Genomic DNA, 20,702 nt, shown 5'->3' on the forward strand with positions numbered 1-20,702 from the left:
CCCCCATAATGCCAGAATTACATACAGTAAATGTACATAGATGTATATAGATATACATATACCCATACATAGCCATGCAGATACATTAACATGCATCTACACATTTGAGATGGATTACTTCCATATCTCAAATATGATTAGAAGCAAGAGCAGGTTGTTTGGAGATAAATGAAAACAGATGTTTTAAAGAAATGAAATGAGGTAATGGATCGAAGTGAGCCAGGCAAGTTGTTCCAATCAGATGGAGCTTTAAATTTAAAGGCACGTCACCCAGTTTCCTTAAAAATTCTCGGAACAAAGAAATAAGGATGGGCCGTATGCCTTAGACTATGCGATGACCTATATAGAATTAGCAGGTGTTTTAGGTAGGAAGGATAGTTAAAAAAATATACATTTAAAGATAAATTGCAACCAGTGAAAATGTCTTCTTGCTTTAGGTGTTTACCAGTTCAAAGCAGAGCTCCACCAAAGAGTGTGCAATTGAAGGTTATCTGATGTGTCAGTGTTTCCCCATATGCATTCTGCTGCTGGATTTTCAGCGCCGCCGCAAAAAAAAAAAAAGATATGATTTTTGTCGGTGTAATATCAAGGCCGAATTTAAGTTGCAGACAGTGAAAGCACTACACCTTAAGTTATCTTGAAATCGATTATGATTGTCATTACTGCTATTTGTATAATTTCTACAAGACACCGTTTAAGTTGAGTGACTGAAATCCTCGTCATCCTGTTCAAAGGCTGCAACAGGCGACTCATCGAAGCGGGGTGAAGTTAGTTTCAGGTTGGATATTCGGCGGATATTCACTCAGGTCCAGCTGCGACTTTACTGAGGTTCGCTCAGTGTTAGCAGCAGGAGGACAGTTAGCTCACTTCCCAGAGCCTCGCGCTGAATCACTGGAGACTGTTTTAGGGACCGTCATTAAATTACTTGGCATAAATATATTAATACAAATGTATTGCAGTTTTTTCGATATCTTCCATGTCATGTGGCCCAGTGACTCCAATCCAGCAGTAGATTGTATTACTGAACTGGACGAATGAGACACACCTATTGTTATTTAGTACTTCCTCTATTTTATATGAATATTAATAGCTTCCATGTCATGTGGCCCACTGACTTCTGAAACAGATTATGTTTCCATAAAAAAAATATAATGATAAAGAAAATAAGGGTAAAAAAGTTATCTAATGCTCAAGGGGTTATTTCTCAAAATTTTCTTCCAGGGGGGGCATGCCCCCGGGCCCCCCTAGTGTTGCTAGGTTACCGACTCAGAGCACCGCTGCTACTAAAAAATCTTGGGGAACTATTTCTTTCTTAGCTGAAGCTGACAACGGGACAAAATAAATGTAAAGAGAGACATAGTGGAGTCGTATATTTTCCTGATATTTTTTGTCCTTTGCCAATCACACCACATAAGTGATGGGTTCTATAAGGACATCTCAAAACAAATCTACAGAGACTATTATAAGCTACAGTGAGAGGACGAAGATTTGTTTCAGAGGTATTCTGATAATATCTGCATAATCTAGTATTGGTAATATCAACTGGGAAGTAATTCTTTTCCTGACCTGTAGGGTAAAATTAATTTTCTTTACCAGTGAGTCAATATGGGTCTTAAAAGAAAGTTTAGAGTCCAGCCAGATACCCAAATATTAAAATTCCTCCACTTTCTCAAGCGGTGTCCCATCTAAAAAGTTAATCGACCAATTATTCAAGTGCAAAGAATTGGATCTAGTACTAAACAACATCCCATAAAACTTCTTCTTATTCAGTAGAAGTTTGTCAAAGGAAAGCAATTTTTGGACAGCATCAAAATCAGCCTGTAATGTACTCTGAATCTATGAGATGTCAGGCTTGGAGCAATAAATCACAGTATCATCTGCATATAATTGGATATGACAATAACAGATTGGGGAAGATCACTAATAAAGATGGAGAAGCGCAACGGCCCTAAAGATGAAGCTCGAGGTACCCCTTTTTCTATAAGCATAAAATCTGACTGATTGCCCTGATAAAAGACACACTGACATCTGTTGTGAAGGTATGAGTTGAATCAAAATAAAGAGCGTTTTGAGAGACCAATAGCATAGTTTGTCAAGGAGGAGATTGTGATCAACAATGTCAAAAGCCTTAGTAAGATCTATAAATATTGTACCTGTATGCATATTATTGTCCATTAAATAGAATATATCATTGGTGAGTTTTAGAAGAGTAGTGGTTGTAGAGAAATTTGGTCTGAACCCAGATTGGTATGGCGATAAGATGTAAAAGTTAGTTATGGGGGGACGGCAAGCTAGCAGCTGTCTTTTTGCATTGTGGCTCAGAATTCATTGTTTCAAATTGAAAATGGCATAAGATTATTGCATATTAGAACCCTTAAATCAACATTGAGTAGAAATTGTCATGTTGTGCGATCTGGCGCCCCCACAGTTTTTGAGTACAGCACCACAGTTTACAATATAAATCCCAGGTCTGTAACTTTTTGTCAGACATTATGTAGGTGCCTACTCCAAAAAAACTCATTACACTATAACGGTGTTGTGTGTTGGAAATGTGTATGTTGAAGTAAACATGATGTAACATCAGTGACCCTACCCTCTCACTGATGTTACATAGAGCAGAAACAAATGACAGACACCATTCACTCTTTTTCTAGACACTGTACCATCAACTTAATTTTAAAGCTGTTAGCTTAATGTAAACAAAAGTTACTTACTGTTGCTTTAAACATACTGTAAGGAACTTTTAACTCAGTTTGATAATGATGCCTCTATATGACCCATGAAGTAAAAATGACCATCAGTGAGAAGATTGGTCAGTTATTGTTGTTATGGTCAATACCTGCTCCCAGCTCAGATTCTTTTCCAGCTTGGATAAGTCATAAATGTCAACAGTTTTTTATGGCGAAGTGCTGAGGATGAATTGTGGAGTCTTACAGCCTAAGGAAGGAAGCTGCTCTGTAGTCCAGAGGTAGGAAAAATGAAAGTTCCTTGTAGTGGCGTTATTATATATACTGTGATGCAACATTTGACATTTAAGCAATACTCGTCAGCACCTATACCACAGGGAAGCTAATGAAGCACTCTACAGACATTTATCAGGCCGTGGACAATTTAGGTTTCGTATCACTATTTGGATTAATGGATTTGTTAAGATTTAGGCTATTTGTTTTGTACAGATGTATGTGAAATGGGGGAATTCATAGTAAGTGCACAATTAACTGATTTGAGAGCATGAAATAGAAATAATGTGCACATCTCTTTTTTTCCCCATGAGAACTCCAATGTTCTTTACCACTGAGATTTTTCAGTTCTTATAAGATTGATTGTTAGTTTAAAAGTACTCGACATTTGTGTATGCACATTTGTCGTCCACAAAATAATGTTGCATGATAGTAGATTCAGTTCCAGCTCTGGTCAGTTGGCTTTGAGTCAGCCTATGCGATCACATATTCTCTACCTCTGCGGTATTCTTTACAAATGCAGACTGTCTTATAACCAGCCATATTTGCTGCCCACACACATCTTAAAGCTAGATATAAATGCTCATCACGCAATGTCAGAACTCAACTTGTATTTTGACCTCAGCCACCTTTTTGTCTGGCAGCATCCAGACAGCTAGGATGTTTGTGAGTGTATTGTTTTTTTGTGTTTTTTTAAAGGTTCAAATTCTTGGTTGGTCATACACAAAGCTTGTTTGTAGAATAACAATCATATAGTCACAACTCTGCCCCAAAGAAGATCCTAGGAAATCTCCCACCAAACATGGGGTAATATGAGCTTTCCGAGCCAAAGGCAGTATGTGGACTTTAAAACGGCTCCTGTGGTCTCTGCCCAGGTACTTTCTACAGTGAGCTTAGCAGCATCACTACCTTGTGTGTTAACTAAACCATGAAGGCTGTATTCTCTACATCTTTATCTTTTCAGTGGAATCTCAACAGAGGACTGATTTTCAGGGTTCCCTTTTCTTCCATTAGCTTTCAGCTCCCAGTGTACTTTACTAAGAAGTGTTCTTTTATAACTCTGCAAAGCTAAAGCATGTTCTAAACTAAGTTTTATTGACAAGGATTATAACAGATTACAAAAACATACATTTTACCAATGAACCCATACACAAACCTTATTTAAGGCTCAATATTGAGACATTAAGACAGGTCCATCCTCTATAACGTATACGTTTTCATATTGACTTGCTTTGCCGTGCAGGGTAAAGTGGTGTTCATTATGTTTTCAGGTTGTACATCTGTCCGTCCCTAGGTCCAACCTATTCTCAGGGACGTGATATCTCGGGAACTACTTGAGGGAATTTTATTACATGTGGCACAATTGTCAACTCACAAAATGTGTTTTTGGCCATAACCCAAGAATTCATTCACTAATAATGACAACATTTTGCACAGATGTCTTATATATGATAAAATGATGCAGTGATGACATTTTATAGTCAAACGGTCAAAAGTTGGTGTTACTATGATATTATAAATGTCTGAAAAAACGATTTTCAGGCTATTATTGATTTTTGACATTGTGACCATATTTCACATTTGACTCTTATCATGGGTGTCTACCTTGAAACATTGCTGATGGTAGAGATCTTCTGTGTTGCTGGGTTTAATGTGTGTGGAGTCTCCACTGTGTCCAACGTGTAGCTTCTTTGCAGCAACATCCATTTTTATTATTACTATTGTCGCGGCTAGAACTTTGTGTTCATTATAATCAGCTTAATAGGTCAATCGTGTGAATGCCATAACATGGTAGCTCTAACCTTTTACTTTCAAGGTGGATTTAAAATACAGTTCATACCTTACGGATTTAATTAGTTAGCTAAACCTTTACTTAAATGGAGAAAATAAACAGATCTACAAAGTAATTTAACACAGAAACTAAGGCAGTTTTGAGTGATCCCTGCTATTTTCTTCTACATTCTTATGTCAGGCAGAACCCAGAAATTTGCATTTACTCGCTCAAAACAAAAACATCTGTTAATTATGGAGAGTCTATGCTGTTTCCTGCAGTAATTGCTAGGCCACCTTCTGTGTTAATACTGTTTCCTAACATTGCTCATGCAGAATATGTGGTTGAGCTCACTGTCTGGTCTCGAGGTAAACTCACACACATCATACACACAGAAAGAGCCACTCATTTTCACACAACAGCAGTGCACATTGAGCCACAGACTGCAGCAATGACACCCTTCCAGACAGACAACAGGTTTAACGAGTTGGCACTAGACTACCTGCAGAAGCAGACGCTGGGAGTGTTGTTAAACCCAACTCAATCTATTATTACCATGATAATGGGGAGTGATGGAGAGTGTGGCACTCTTTTAGTGTTAAAAAAAACCCAGAATTTGTTAAGTTTTTTTTCTTTTCTTTTTGCTTATTTGGATCACATGTTTTGCTATAGTGCTCCTCTCAAGTGTTTTGCAACATTTTGTCTTTTGGCGAAAAAAAAAACTCTATATAAGCTACCAGACCTCAGCAACGACTTAGAGAAGTTAAAATCAGCCCCTCTCATGTAAAGTAAGGCTTCCAAAAATAGTGTGTACCAAATGTTGCAAATGTTGTTTTACAGAAAATAACTGTAAAGTGTAGGAATACAAATGCCAACACAGATGATTCGTGAATAACTTTCTATTTCACGTTTCCCTGAAATAACTGCTCAGGAGTCACATTAACTTGATACTTGTTACATATACTGTATATTACATACATATTGAAATACAGAGTAGTTGCTTATGCAATGTGTACTTAAAACATGTACAAACTGACCATATGTTTTGAAACAGCAATCATGCACAAACATAGATAAATATAAACCATGGGTGTTTTATACTCGCATACACACACACACAGTCAGAATTAAATGTGAATTGTGTTTTGATAAAATTGTATCCTATTTTCATTTTTGGATTTTCAGTGTGATGTTATAATTCAGATTAAGACCAATAAACAACACTGATGACATTTACCAACCCTAACCCTTTATCATATATTTGTTTGGAAATAAATTACAAACACAGATTAAGATTCTCTCAGATTAAGTTGCACCAACACTCAACTGGCACTGCATCTAACTGTGTGCATGCTGCATTATTTACATCACACCGCCACACCACGTCCATACATACTGTATATTTTATATCAAGTAGTGTGAACAACAATTTAGCTTGCTTGGATGTATGGACACACACATGATCGTCTTCAGTATCTATCTAGCAAAAGCTACTGTTGATGAGACTGACCTCAGAGCTCTGGCCAGTTCCAGGTGCTCATACTGTCCAGCTACTTATGCAAATCATCACTAACAACTGAAATGTTCCCATATGGGTCCCTCTGTCTAAATGTGATCAAAACACCCTCCATGGGGTCTACAGCGGGTTGTTTTGAAGATCCTTGACAGAAAATTAAGATCCCCTGGTGTAAGAACCACTCATTCAGAGTCAAGTCTTGTCTAAGTGTTACTCTGTGTTGCTGCTCAAAGCGGCTGGTTTTAACATTGTGATATACCCAGGACAGACTTTTTTCAGTCTGCTCCCCATTCCACCATTTAAGCCTATAAATCACAATGGCAGATTAAAGTAAATGGAGCAGAGTCTGAAAGCATTTGAATCTGAAATCCTATAAGAAATGAGCTTCAGTTTGCTCTGCTGAAGGAGACTGGTAATGTTAAGACTGTGTCTGTCTGTCTCTGTCTCTGTCTGATTGCTTGTCTGTAACAGTGTAGAGTTGGTACAAATCCATCCGATGAATGGCGGACTGGAATGTGGCGGCTGTTTTAATGAGCACTGTAGGAAGTTCCATAGACGGAGCGCTAGCATCTCACCAGACAGACGCTGTGACAGACACACACACAGACATTTTGACTCATACATACCAGATGATGTTTACAGCCCTGCGAAGGGAGATGAACTTGAGCCTCTACCCTCTTCCAAAGCCTACTTTAAACGTATAGATGTAGTTGAAATTCACCACTTTAGTGAGGCAAGAGGAAAGACCTTCTTAATACATAGAAAACATCAAACCTAGAAAAAATTTAATAAGAAAAACTGTAGAACAACTAAGTACAAAAAGGACAGATACATTTTTGGTGTGTTACGCTTTTGGTTTTTCTGTAAAACTATGATTACAAGCAGGTCGAGGGGTCAGGAAACAACGGCTGATAAACATCAGGTTAAAGCAATTTATTTTAACCAATTTCACACCTTGGAAGTGGTGGAAGCTTAATTAATGCACCTTTTAAGAAAGCACAACTGGTATTTATTAGCTTTTCTGTCCTGACACCGTTGCCTACATTTTATTGTGGTTTGAATTAGATGTTAAATAAGAAGTCCACTCTATTTCTAACTCCCTTGAAAGTGCCAACAGTGCGTCACCTACTGATACTGTATTAATTGAGCTAGTTCCACAAAGCACCTCAGCTTGTCTTTGATTTAAACATAAGACCCGGGTGAACACGCTAAATTCCGTTTTGCAAAGTGATGACGCGTTATCAACATCAGGTGGTGGAAGGAATTTGGGATGTGGTCTATGAAGGCCTTTTATTACTGGACACAGTGTTGGAGGTGGAGCCCGTTCATTCCTATGAAAGCTGCTCACTGGTGTTTTGAAGCCAAAAAAGCTCTACTTCCATGCTATGACAATACCAGGCTCACCAACAGAGCCAGCTAACTTCTGGTTTAGCAACAGGTTATCTTGAATAAGGATAGTGCATTGTGCTTTTTTTTTTCAATCGGTCTATTGTTTTTTTCTCAACTGCGACGCATTTGTGACATGAAATGTGACGCCAGTGAGGTAAAACATAACGCTTCAGATACAAATCACAGACGGGCTGCCTTGCCTGCAGGAATTGTGACTGGGGTCAATGGGCAATCTTTAGCGGGTATACCCGTATTTAATAAACCCGCGTAGACCCATTCATTTTGATGGAAAAGCAGCACTGGATACGTGCTAAATGTGTTTATTGCTTGTTTTTTCAGAGATTTCAAATAAGGAAATAAATGTGAACAAAAAGTATTTAAAACTGGACAATCAGGACAAAAAAGTAGGAATTACTGTATGATTTAAAATGTTTATCAGAATTACGATTCTGAATTCTGGCACCACCAGTCTTTTTGATGCAGAGAAGTTAAGGGTCAATGCTCAAAAGATGGAATGGTTCCCATTAAGTTCCACAGGCTCACCAATTCCTCAATGGAAGACATACCAAAGTTAGTAATGAGATGAATGTTAAGTTTTGTTGGACCCTATGAAAATCAGCTGTTGATCTGATAACAACAGATCATGAAGATCCAAATTGAAAATGGAAATGTAGTTCAATGAAACCAGGACAGACAGTAGTTTTTGAAGGACATGGATTCAAAAATGTGTAGGGATATGATCAATGTTAGAATGCCAAAAGACAAATTGACACGTATTGTGCTGCGAAGGAATCATGTTGATTGTGAATGTAATGGGAGAATGAATTAAGCTCAGAACCTTACAAATCATGGTGACATTCAGATTTTGACTTAAGTGTTGGTCAACCCATCCAAACACAGTCCAGGTTTAACTTGAATTTGCTCAAAACTCAAATTTAAAGTTCATGACTGCATAAAACCCACATCAACAAACCTGCAATTGTCTTATTTATATGTAGAACGGCAGCCAAGTTTATTTCTTAACTGTTCAAACATCATGTTGTAATCTAGTCATATTAACCTTTGTTGTATCTCCTCTGCAGGCCTTGCGAGTGATGGCGAAGATAATGAGGGAGTGTTGGTATGCCAACAGTGCCGCCCGACTCACTGCTCTCCGAATCAAGAAAACCCTGTCTCAGCTCAGCCAACAGGAGGGAATCAAGATGTAGACACAACTACCAAACACACACGCGCACACACACACACCTCTGACTCGCATCCATATCATAAGCATTATAGCATTATTATCTTCATTATTATTCATCAAGTGTTTCTCCCCTCTGGTTTGATGAGAAATGAGGACTTCTTTTCCTCTTGTGCTCTCTTTTTCTATCCCATAAACTGATGAGTCCTGTAGCTGAAACTGAGGAACCGTGTGTGTGTGTGTGCGTGTGCACATGTGCGTGTGTTGCACCGAGCAGACAAACATACATGCATGGGCTGGATGGATGGATCTAATGAAGGATGGTTGTGTCTGAAGAGGATAACAGAGGCATCAAAGGAAGCCTCCCCTCATTATTCTCCATCTTCCTTTACTACATTCATCACATGAACACTCTGAAAGACCCATTGGGGCAACTGGTTTTCATCTCAAGGTCCGCCTCTACCACTCATCACACGCCCACCAATAGGAGCTCAGACCCCATCAGGTAAACAAAAGGCCAGACAGGGAACCAACTGGGGGGCCTTTGAGCTACCGCAGCTTCGCTCTCATCTCCTGTCATCATAATAATTTTCATCACCCCCTCATTTGTATAATAGCATTTCAGTCTTCACTTCAGAGATTTGAGCTACTCTTCAGTAGGGCTGCAAATTGCTCATTTACATCTTGGAATTATGATTTTTGCCATGGAATATTTAAGTCTCCTCATTTCCAACAAAAAAATGTGTTTGAAAAAAACTTGGATCTTTCGAGTCATCAGATTCATGTGATCTGTCAGCAGCCCAATGCATTCATATCTGAATGTAACCGCGTGTAATCCTCCTACACGTGTCATGTTTTCAGGTGAACCAATACAGGAGCTTACATTACTCATTACAATGAGAGATGTACTTTATTTCATATTTGGTACATGTATGGTCGCAAAGAAAATGCCTTAAAGATTCAGAAAATTCAGTCACTGCTGAATATTCCTGATATTTCTCACCACTTAATTTGTAGCACTTAAATAATTAACTTGTCCATCTGATTTAATGTGACTTGAAATTGCCTTGAAATGTAAGGCTGCTAGAACTGGAATGGTGAAATGTAGGCACTATAAATTCAAGATGCAAAGGTAAACCTTCCATTGGACCATTGTCCTACCAGATTTGGCGTTCACATATTTAATACAGATAACACCAGGTGGCCTGGTCATACCCTTTAATCTGCCAATCGTACTCTGAATTCTATGGGGTTTATCATCCATCCAACGAATTAAAGCACTTAGTTGTAAAAAAATCACATCACGTTTTCTGTTCGTGTAACTTCAGACAATTCCAAAACGTGGTTGCAATGACTAAAGATTGTATCCTTCAAATCTTTTTGATAACAGTCTAAAACATTATGACATCTTCCCTAAAATGAAAATGATGATTCAGGCTGTTAACTTTGTGAAGTTGGATACGCTTATATTGAGTGTTGTCTTAATGACTATCATTCTCAATTCAAGCCAACAGTGAATGCATATGATTCCCCTTTGGACAACAAAAGTTTTTTTTGAATGGCCCACTTTTGACCTTTGGAGTAATAGAAACTGGATTGTGTTATATTTGACTGACAACATGAAAATCCTTCATAAGCACACAACATAAAATTCTACTTTTATGACAGAATTAAATGAAAAACATCTCTTTTTCCATTCCAAGGTACAGAGACTCTTGTCCTATCACATAAAACACAGCTGTGTAAGGCCAAAAATCTGGAAGCACTTCTCTGCGCTTTTTGACAAGAAGAGAATTCACCATATCAACTTAAGACAGAAGTTAGACAAAATGTATTGTTTCTGTGCTATACATTTGGTGGTGTGTAAATGTCAGCATTTAATTGAGGGTATATTACATTTTAGTCCTCAAATAGTAGGTTTTCTTCTAAAATTGAAATTACTATAGCCATTTGTGGCTTCCATGTACAAAGAATGAGTAGAGCAGTTTCCTGTCAAAAATTGTAAAATGTGTTGGAAGTCGGAAGAGAATAGATGATCAACCAGTGGTTTTAACCCAAAGAAATTAAAAATGTTTTCCATTCTGGTAATGCACTGCACATTTTACTAAACATACTTGGTGAAATACATGAAAGTTGAGGATTTTTTTTCCATATTCACCTATTGATTTCTTGGCCATTGGTTTGCTGCTTGAAAACAGAGTTGCAAAATGAGCAGACAGTCACTGGCTGTTAATTCTTCTGAATCTCGGAGCTAACAGTGTCTCATCCTCTTCCAATAGTATTTTAGAGGGTAAAGATGGTTTCACAAAGTAAACAGTTCTGGGGTGAAGTTGTTTGCAGCCCTACTCTGGAGTTGTTATAAAGTAGCATTGGGAACTGAAGCGAGGACCTGGGGGTTATGGGACGGTCTGTAAGCTGCCCTGTGGGGTCCAGACAAACATTGTCTTCATCTGTTCTTCATATAGTTGAGTTGTTAGCAGAACCTCTCATCTTTGCAACAGTTTTGCACCTGTTTTTTTAATTTGTTACTGTTGTATTTCCCCGTCTCCCTCCGCATTGGGAGGGAGTTGGACTGGTCAGTTTAATTTATTGTGTTTTTTAAAATTTTCTTTCTGGTGGCAGGGGATCTTTTTTGCAAAACTAAACTGGACATAATGACCTCATTCATTTTTGGCGAACATGCTGCAACATATGCAATATACAGTAGATAAATGTGTCTATTTTCTATACTCTGCTCTGCTAAACCACAAACAGCAAGAACAACAACACCAACAATCAGCTGCCACCATGCCTTCCAAGCCAGCTGTTACCGGAAAGTGCCAGTGCTTTAAAAACCCAACTCCTCTCATGTCGGCTGCTGTGGAGTGTTTTGCTCTTGCCTGTATGCAGCTCTGAGCGCGTGTGTGTTGGGAATGCCTGTGGAAGCCATGGCGAGCATACAGCAAGCTCTTACTATGCACACCCAAGTAGGGACGGAAAGCAACACACAGCACGTCACAGCACCCACAACCCAGCCGACCCTCTGGTGCCATTTCGTCAACCCACCCCCCACCTCAGCAACAAGTCATTGTACAGCTTCTCCTCCTGGTGGACAGTGTCTGGAAACTGAGCTCCAGCACCTCAAACTGTGTTTTGTTGGAAAGATGATGCCACAAAAGCTCACAGCGGCTTCTGAAAAGAGCCTAAAAAAGACTTGTAAGCATTACTGATATTGCCCTATAAATGTAAACTCTTGGATTTTTGATTTTCGTTCTTTTCATATGTTTGCGCTATTGACAGCGCAGCAGTGCAAATCAACTTTCAAGCGTTTTCTTCTTTGTAGGATAATCAACAAAAATGAGGTACATTCATTTAAATATAGCAAACGGATATTTACTAAGCCATAGGTTTTCCAGGTTGTGTATTTTTTTTTCTTTTTGTGTGGCAAGGTCTTTTTCTACTAGAATGTACATTTACGAAAAACAAAAGGTGAAAAAAATATGCGTAAAATGGACAATTTTGTCATTTCAGCTTAGCAAGCCTTAAGGGACCAACGCATAAGAGTCAGGATCTACACTTTTTTTTATTTTCTTTTTTGTTTTATTGTTTTTGTTTGGGTTTTTTATTTTATATATATATATATATATATATATATATATATATATATATATATATATATATATATATATATATATATATATATATATATATATACGATTGATTGATTGATTGATTACTATGATAAAGGTAGTGTCATTATTCTATCTAAAGAACAAAAAAATATATGTAGCACCTGATTTAACACTTGTTTTCAGTCAAGTGTCCTGTTGCCAAAATTGCCATACATCTAAACCCATTTGATTAGATTTTACAGATTTGCTAGTGTCTAAGTTCCGTTTAAAGCACTTGTCTTTTAGACCACAGGTCAAAACAAAGTCTCCATTCAGTTTAAATGCACAAAATGACTGCAGACAATGAGTAATTAATAGATTCAGTAAATAAGATTTTCTAGCGATTTGCTCCAAGATATCCCTCTTGATTGTTCAGCAATAAGTGCACTTCTGAACCACCTAGGGGTTTACCTGTGTGGCAGTTTAGATGTTGGTCAGTCTGTCTTTCTCCATTGCTTTTCTTTATGGATACATAATGTATTAATGTGCTGCTAATTAGTTGTCCACCTCGCTCTCCGAGTTGAGGTGAGAGCTGCCGTTGGATGTAAATATCCTCAGATTGCCTGAATCTGATCATTCTGTGCCATGTTGCTTGGATGCAGCCCAGCCCATTGTCATTTGGTAGGCACTCCTCTCAAAGATTTGCTAAAGTATGTTGAAAAGTTGTTGTCAGCCACCATCTATGGACGTGCACCCCACTGCAGCAGCTCATTTTACTGATGAGCTCTTCCTCTCTAGTTCAAAGTGCTGATCAGTTCAATCATCAGTTTAGTGTTTAATTAGAATAGAAAGCTGCCGCCTTCATGGATGATGGTTGAAAACCACAGTGCCAATCTATCGATGAGCATCAGAGTCACTTGTTCTCTCTACTTTGATGCCAACACTTGCAACACAGTTGGAAATGCATTGAGACATATTTTTCTCTACTAGAAGCCCGAGTGTAGAGGGGGGGTTGGAGAGCAAACGCATCAAATTACTTTTGAGGTCGATATTCGTTTAGAAAAAGTTCTTCTTCTCTATCTTTAAAAAAACCCTGTTGATGCCCATATTGCAACTGATAATGTAATAAGAGATGGATATTGTAATAATCTGTCAAAATACACAAACTGCAACTCGCAAAAATTAAATCGAACCTTTTGAGCATTGAATTCCACAAAATGGCACTTCCAGTATGCCTGTGGTTGCTTTTCAGAGGGAGCCATTTGTAGACGGCGCTTTTTGTTGACATGTCATACTTTCAGGTAGTCCATCTGAATTTGTTTGGCGGCATCAGTTTTTGGTTCATTGGATAGAATTGTTAAATCAATCACAGCAACACTGAGAAACAAACTTCAAATCATGTTGAAACGTACAAAATCTGTTTTAGCTTGATAATTAATTCTTGACTTCAGAAACGGCAGTTTACAAAACAGTCTCTGCTCAAGGTCCACTCACTCACCTGTTCAAGAGATGGATGAAGCTCAGTCAGGTAACTCATGGAATAGACCATTATGTGAATGTAGGATATGTACAGTGTATATGTTGGGCATCTAGATACTTTGATATTTATACTTTAATATTTGGCAATCCCCACAAGGAAACACCAACCTCAGTGCAGCAGGAAGGGAGAATGATGAAACCTTTAGTGCCACTGATGGAAAGTCCTACAACCGCATAGAAAAATGCAATGTTTGAACATCTAGCAGCAACAGCAAACTCATTCGCTGATGATGACTGCGCATTTCTGTCGAAAGCTCCAAAATAAATGTGTGTGTGGACCTTAAGCGGAGAAAGAAATTGTTAAAAGTGAAGATGTAATTACCTTTTATGGAAAGCTTTTTTGTTGAGTTAATTGCTGTTTCCTTGATTTATAAATGCTGTTACATTTTTCTGAGATTAAGTCTGTATATTTAGTTGGCTAAAATAAAAACATTTCACCAGCGATATCCTGTAGCCTTTTAAACTGTATGAAACATTTATAATATCACAAGTTAATTTAAAAGGAAAATTGCATTATCAGTTGCTACAGGCTTTATTCACTGACTTCCTTGTCGTCCTTTTGTTATTTAAAAAACAAAACAAAAGCAAAAGTTTGACGAAAAGCAGACAAGTTGTGATGTGCCCACGCATTAAGTTCCACTGTTGAGTCATTATTGTGAATGAAGCATTCTTAAATATGTAGAAATGGTCAGCAGTGGCAGATCAAACTTGTAAATATCTAGTGGAGTTAACAAAAGAAGAAAGCTATCCTGATATCTGAAGAAAGTAAAGTGGATATCGCTGCTATGTTGATTACAAAAAAAGGTGACATACTATGCTAAATTATGAAATTTGTACAAAAGTTGTCAAACTAGTAGTGGAATCTGGGGCTTGCCAGGGAAGACCAGGGCCAAGGATCCATCTTTAAAAGCCATGTGGGTTTTTGGGGGGAAGCTAAATTTCAAAATCTCAAAGTATCCCTTTAAGTAAGTCCTGGCTAGCCCTGCTGGGCCATTGTGTAGGATTGAGACTGTATAGTGTGTGTGCGTGTATTCCATTAGCAATGTCATTCTCTGGGACATTAGCAACAACAAAAGCTCAACTCAACAGCACCTCTGGTATGCCTCTACTAGGACAACCTTCATTCTGTCTTAAAGTCACCAGCAGCCTTGTACTTTTTCTTTTCAAAACCCAAGATGACTTAACTGTAAATGACATGTTTGAACCCAGCTATTCTTTGTGGTCTTTATACAACAGTCTTTTTTGTCCTTCACTCTATCTTGCCTTTCTCTCTTGTCATTCCATGCTCTCGAATTGATTAAACAGATATCTCGTAGCTACAAGGGCCAAATTTCACTGCAGCCGGTACCCCAGCTTCTCAGCTCCATATATGTCTACATTTCTAAACTTGGATCTGTGGTGTGTTTAAAACAAGACTAGTTTGTACAACACAATGACCGAAACAAAGGGGGATAACGGCTCACACTTTATGACAGTCTCTCCTCGAAGACATTCACAGGTCAACTAACAGAAGTAGGTTTTGTAAAGAGTGATTAGAGAGAGCTTTGGGGAGATTTAAACTTTGTCACCTCTAAGATGAACCATTTCAGAAGATTCCAAGAAATTGTTGGACACAGTCTGGACATGATCCAACAACCGCTTTGCAGCACCCTGGTACTTTATAAGAAAGACTTATCAGATTAGCATTCCATGCACACAACATTGGAAGACTCAAAATGAAGAGTTCAAAATTGCTGCAGCAGAACCAGAGATGATATCTTTTTTTCTCAGACACATTTGTTATCCTCATCAAAACATGGTGCCTGCATCGCCATAATTTGTTTGCTATGCTAGTAGTAGCTGATATAGCCTTGAGCTTCTTGCCTGCAGCAAAGATGCGAAGCAGCCTGCAGAGGTCACTTCTTTCTAACTCCACACCTCTGATATTTTTCACGTCATTAATCTTCAAACTTGTCATGTTCAGCCCCAACTGACGCTGACTCAAGTGACATTACTGGAGGACATTTATCAGGCTTCACACAGCTCCCCCTGGAGAAACTCATACTTATTTCCCGCAATGACAGTAAACACCACAATTGTCTTTAAGGAGAGACTGAAAGTGTTTTCTGTTAATTCCCTATCTAAATGATAGCCTCATCTTGCCTGTCTCACTGATGGCATGCTTTTCACCCTTCCTCTATCTGTGGCCATATTCAAAAGCTTCTGCCTGTGACGCAGCTGTTGGAACATACAGTTCCAGCCTCAGGGTTGTAGGCTGTCCCTACTTTTTTGGAATGATTGGGATTTAACCTGTAAATGCTTCATTCCCTAACAGTTTTTGCTTTGGTAACCCAATCACTATGTGGGCCATGAAGAAAACGCTGTACCTCCTCTTTAAGAATCTTACCTTGCCTTCTCTGTCCTTAGCTCAGATTAAAGGTGGAGGAGGTCACTGTACACTGTTGATATGCAGCCACCATGCAACTTTAAACCTCGGTTCACTAGTCAACACAGTTGAAAGTTGTGAATGAGAGCAGTGCTAAGGCCTTTTGTGACTCAAACCCAACAAATGAGATGCACTGCGGTTGTTAGGTCTGGTGAAATATGCAGCCTTTTCATACCGTTCTTCTTATGCCAAGAAAGGTCCAAAACAAGCAGTTTCTTCTGCTCTTTGTGCATTGATGGAGGGCCAAAACAGGGAGGTAACATACACTATGCCAGCAGCTCTACCGCTTCAAACCACGCACTGATCAATTCCCACAGCTGTGAATGTATCGGCCCTCTCAGAGTCTCCAACCAATCCGAGCACAACCTGCGTAACTCAGCCCAAGGGTCATGGCGGCAACTTTGTAAGCATGCAACTATCCACCGCACGGGTCTGTTTCTATCTCTTTCTCTTGTTATGCAAATTCTGGGCCAATCATGTCTGCCCAATCAGTCCCTCTGGATCACACAGGTTCAATGACCTATCTATGCTAGCATGATCCACACACTGTGATGAGGAACGCGTTGGGGTCGAAAGATTTTCACGTTATTTCTTCTTGGTTGCCCTCCATCACTCAGCGACCTGTTATACGATGGTCTCTGATGAAGCATCTGCAACGGTCAAGTGTTAAGGTTGATGTGAGGAGTGGTTTGGGTCACTTAATGGTTCAGGCATTGCCTAGTTTTGACAGTTTTCCTCTCCGGTTCAATGCTGCAGTGAGGCCTTTGTGGCAACAAGGGTAGCAGAAAGCTTTATCACGTTTTATTTGGTGCCTAAGTTTGACAAGACTTCTTTTACTTTTCACCTCGAATGACAAGACTGCATGTGATTGTGTGTCTGCATCGATGTCTGCATTACCTGCTTTATAGATGTCATCCAAAAGCTGAGAAGTATCTTAAAAAACATAATTAACATATTAAAAAAGTCACTTAATCGAAAAGAAAATACCTCCTTTTAAAGACCAATGTGTTTTACCTCACTGTATATATATTCTCGATTTGTTTACTCCAAGTTTGCAATTTATCTTTCTCTTTTGTTTCTATGAAATGCTTAAAGTTGAAGAGAATAATTTTCTTTTTCTTTTCAATGGTACTTTTTTGTCAGATGGCATTGTATTGTGTTTGTGTTGTGCCCAAGCAGTATACTATTCCTCTTTTACCATGCTCTGTATACGACATGTTGGTTGTGTTCTGCGTGAGCTGTACAGTCAAAGCGCTTTACAAATGTCCAAGCCCCCCTCTGAGCTCTGGTACAAATGCCTTGTTCAATATGTTCTTTTGTTTAATTAAAAAAAAAAGAAAAAAAGAGTCAAAGTGAAGGTTGAGGAGGCTGGAAGTGAGGGGAGGGACTGTAAAGCAAGAACCCCTCAACAACTGTTGAACCCTCCTCACCTCACAACCCTCTTGGATTTCTAAACATATTATAATCTTGACTTTTTTATATAGTGTGTACAGATGAATGAGAGATCAACATAGGAATTAGAGGATTGACACTTATGTTAACTTCTAACATAGCTGGAGTAGAAAATGGTGTGAATAAAGAAACAACGTTTCATGACAACATCTGTTTTTGCTTTGTTTGTTCTACTGGGATGTCTGCAAACCTCACAATGGTAAAGTGCCAGCATCTGATTACTGTATCCCAGGCAAATGGATGTGAGTGTCCTGGTCCAGAGACTCTGCCCTTGGAGGCTAGGTGTCATACTTTTCAGTTGTTGATTGGTGAACCAGTACAGTGTGGTCCAAGACACACTTGTAGGTAAGAGGAGGTCATTTTACATGTCGAAGTATCTTTGAGCACGATACTGAACCCCAAAATTGCTCCTTGAGTGGCAGCCTCTGCCATCAGTAAGGGCCCTGCAATGAGCTGGCTACTCGTCCAGGTTGTACAGAGAGATAACTGGGATTGGCTCCAGTAACCCCCACGACCCCTAGAAAAAGGGGATAAAGCGGTTACATCCCCCGCAACCCTCACGGATAACTGGTTGATAATGAGATGAAACCTCAATCCAGCACACTCCAGCAGATTTGGTAACATTTTCAGAAGACTTATAGTAAATTCATTATTGAACCAAACATAATGAATGTTTTTTTGTGACAAAGTAGTTTGTGTCCCACTCATTTATCACAGAAAAATGAGAGCTGTAGAAATCACTGGAACCTCAAGACTGACATGATGTACATGTTCTTTATAAGTGGATGGAAACTTTTGACCGTGACTCTATATCTGAGACAAGCTATTATCGGCCAGCAGACGGTTGGGCTCTGATAAAAAGCACTGCATAACTTTAAACATTTAAGGAAGCATTGTAGCTGTTCCTTAGCAAAATATTTAATTAATTACCAATGATTAAGAAGTTTCCTAACTTTTCATTCTGTAGCCTGCTTGCTAGTCATCAGTTCACTAACACTAGTAAACCATTATATAATTTGAATTTAGATTTTAAGTGAACATGTTTAGCTTTGATTTTACATTTTACTTAATACTACAAAATGTATGTGTTGTTGCCAAATCTGTCTTAAATTAGTGGAAAAATAAACAAATGTCTGTGTTTTGATGATTCTGTATTCAAGTAATAATCTGGAAGATTTTCATATATATAAATATTAAGTCACTATCAATCGTGGATGAGGTACCACAATAATCATTGAGCCTATGGCCCACTAATGAAAGCCCTTGCATTTGCTGTAATACTAAAGATGTACACTCGGTGTAGGTGGTGACTTTTGCAGAACATAATCACAAGTGCCGCACAGTTAGTGACACCTTCACCCAGCAGTGAGTGGTGGTTGGTCGGCCAGAGAGAGTAGGTGGTTTGCACGCACGTAACCGTTTTCTTCATCCTGGTTTCTGCTGGCATTGAACGGCCATGGCCGAACAAACAAAGGAAAGACGGATAACAACTGATGATGGAAAAAAGGTGCAACTCCAAAGAAAAAAAAAAGCAATTAGATGTTCAGAAGAAGGCAAACGCTCTAAAAAGAAAAGCGAACATCAGCAAGGAAGAACCAGAGTTTGTATCAGGGTTGACTTGCCAAGGTGGAGAGCACTAAAAGAAGAAGAGGACTGAGGGGAGATACAGATGTTGCTCTCTTTCTATATGGTTTTCTATATGACTATAGGCACCGCTAAAGTTTATAATGTCAAATATAAAATCTACTCTTCCTAAATTGTGGACCTTATTTTTGGCAAACGTTAGTCATCACACAGATTGTGTGTGTTACCTCCGCCAAGGAGGTTATATTTTCGGTGCCGCTCATTTGTCAGCCAGATTATGGATTTGGCCACATTTTCATGAAACTTTGTGGAAGTCATTAGGTTCAAACAGGACCAGTTCAGGGATAATTAATTTTCTTTGTTGGTGAGCTAGCCAAAATACACCTGCAATTGCTGCTAATCAGCATTGATGTCGCAAAATAGAACGAAATGGAAATCTTTGGGATTACCAGTTTAAAGAAGCATTAGTTTTAAAAAAAAGTTTAACTAAAAAATTCAATGAAATTAGTTTATGACTATATAGTATACAGTAGCTATGTAGGTGTAGGTATGTCGCCAAACTCTGCAGCTTAGCTGAGGCTTTTAGACTCTCTTAGCTCATATTTGTGGTTTAATATCACAACTACTATGTTGGTTTACACTGCCTGGTATTCAGTGAAGGGGCTCTGAAAGAGCTTTTACACTGCTTGTCCTGGAAATATCCAGAGGAATATCATAAACTATACCTTTTTACAGCCTAACACATGAATGCATTATCATAGTTGGAATCAGTGTGATGTAGTTTAATAGAATGAATATTTTGGGGCAGATGCCTCATATTTATTGAGAACAGGTAAATACAGTAAATCTTTATGTCTAGGTTCTTGGTCATGTCACTCCCTGTAAACTATACTGAGCAGCAGATGGGAGCACAGAGCGTGATCAATACAAATCCCCCATGTGGCGTGAAGTGACCAGAGCCTGCAGGTGGATGCTAAGGTGGGTGCGGGGAAAAGGAAATTGTCCAGAGGCAGCCAGAAGAGCAGTGTTGTAATGGCAAAACAAGTCTGTACAGGCTGCATGTCAGGGAGACACTATGATTAAGGGGATAAATATCACTGAGGATGGTGAAAACAGTTCAGAAAACAGCATCATTTCACTCAAAGAATAAGAATGTGATGCTGACAGAAAACAGTTAAAATGCTATTCATTTTGGTGTCAGTGCTCTGTGTCTTATCATTCCCTGTGAAGCTTACAGAGCAGCAGATGGGAGCACAGGCAGTGATCAATGCAAATCCCCCAAACTGCACCAGT

At 38.8% G+C, this 20,702-nt stretch overlaps 1 protein-coding gene across 1 annotated transcript in view; it reads left to right on the top strand.

Moving 5' to 3' along the window:
- tgfbr1b (transforming growth factor, beta receptor 1 b) overlaps positions 1-12,409 on the top strand; it is an 84,369-nt gene extending 71,960 nt beyond the window's left edge. The window contains exon 9 of the mRNA XM_030397824.1: positions 8,719-12,409. Coding sequence (XP_030253684.1) covers positions 8,719-8,844 — 126 coding nt within the window. The 3' untranslated portion in view covers positions 8,845-12,409. The remainder of the gene's footprint in view (positions 1-8,718) is intronic.
- Positions 12,410-20,702: the final 8,293 nt, after the last annotated feature.

This window comes from Sparus aurata, chromosome 19 (genome assembly GCF_900880675.1).
Source record: "Sparus aurata chromosome 19, fSpaAur1.1, whole genome shotgun sequence".
Classification (NCBI taxonomy): domain Eukaryota; kingdom Metazoa; phylum Chordata; class Actinopteri; order Spariformes; family Sparidae; genus Sparus; species Sparus aurata.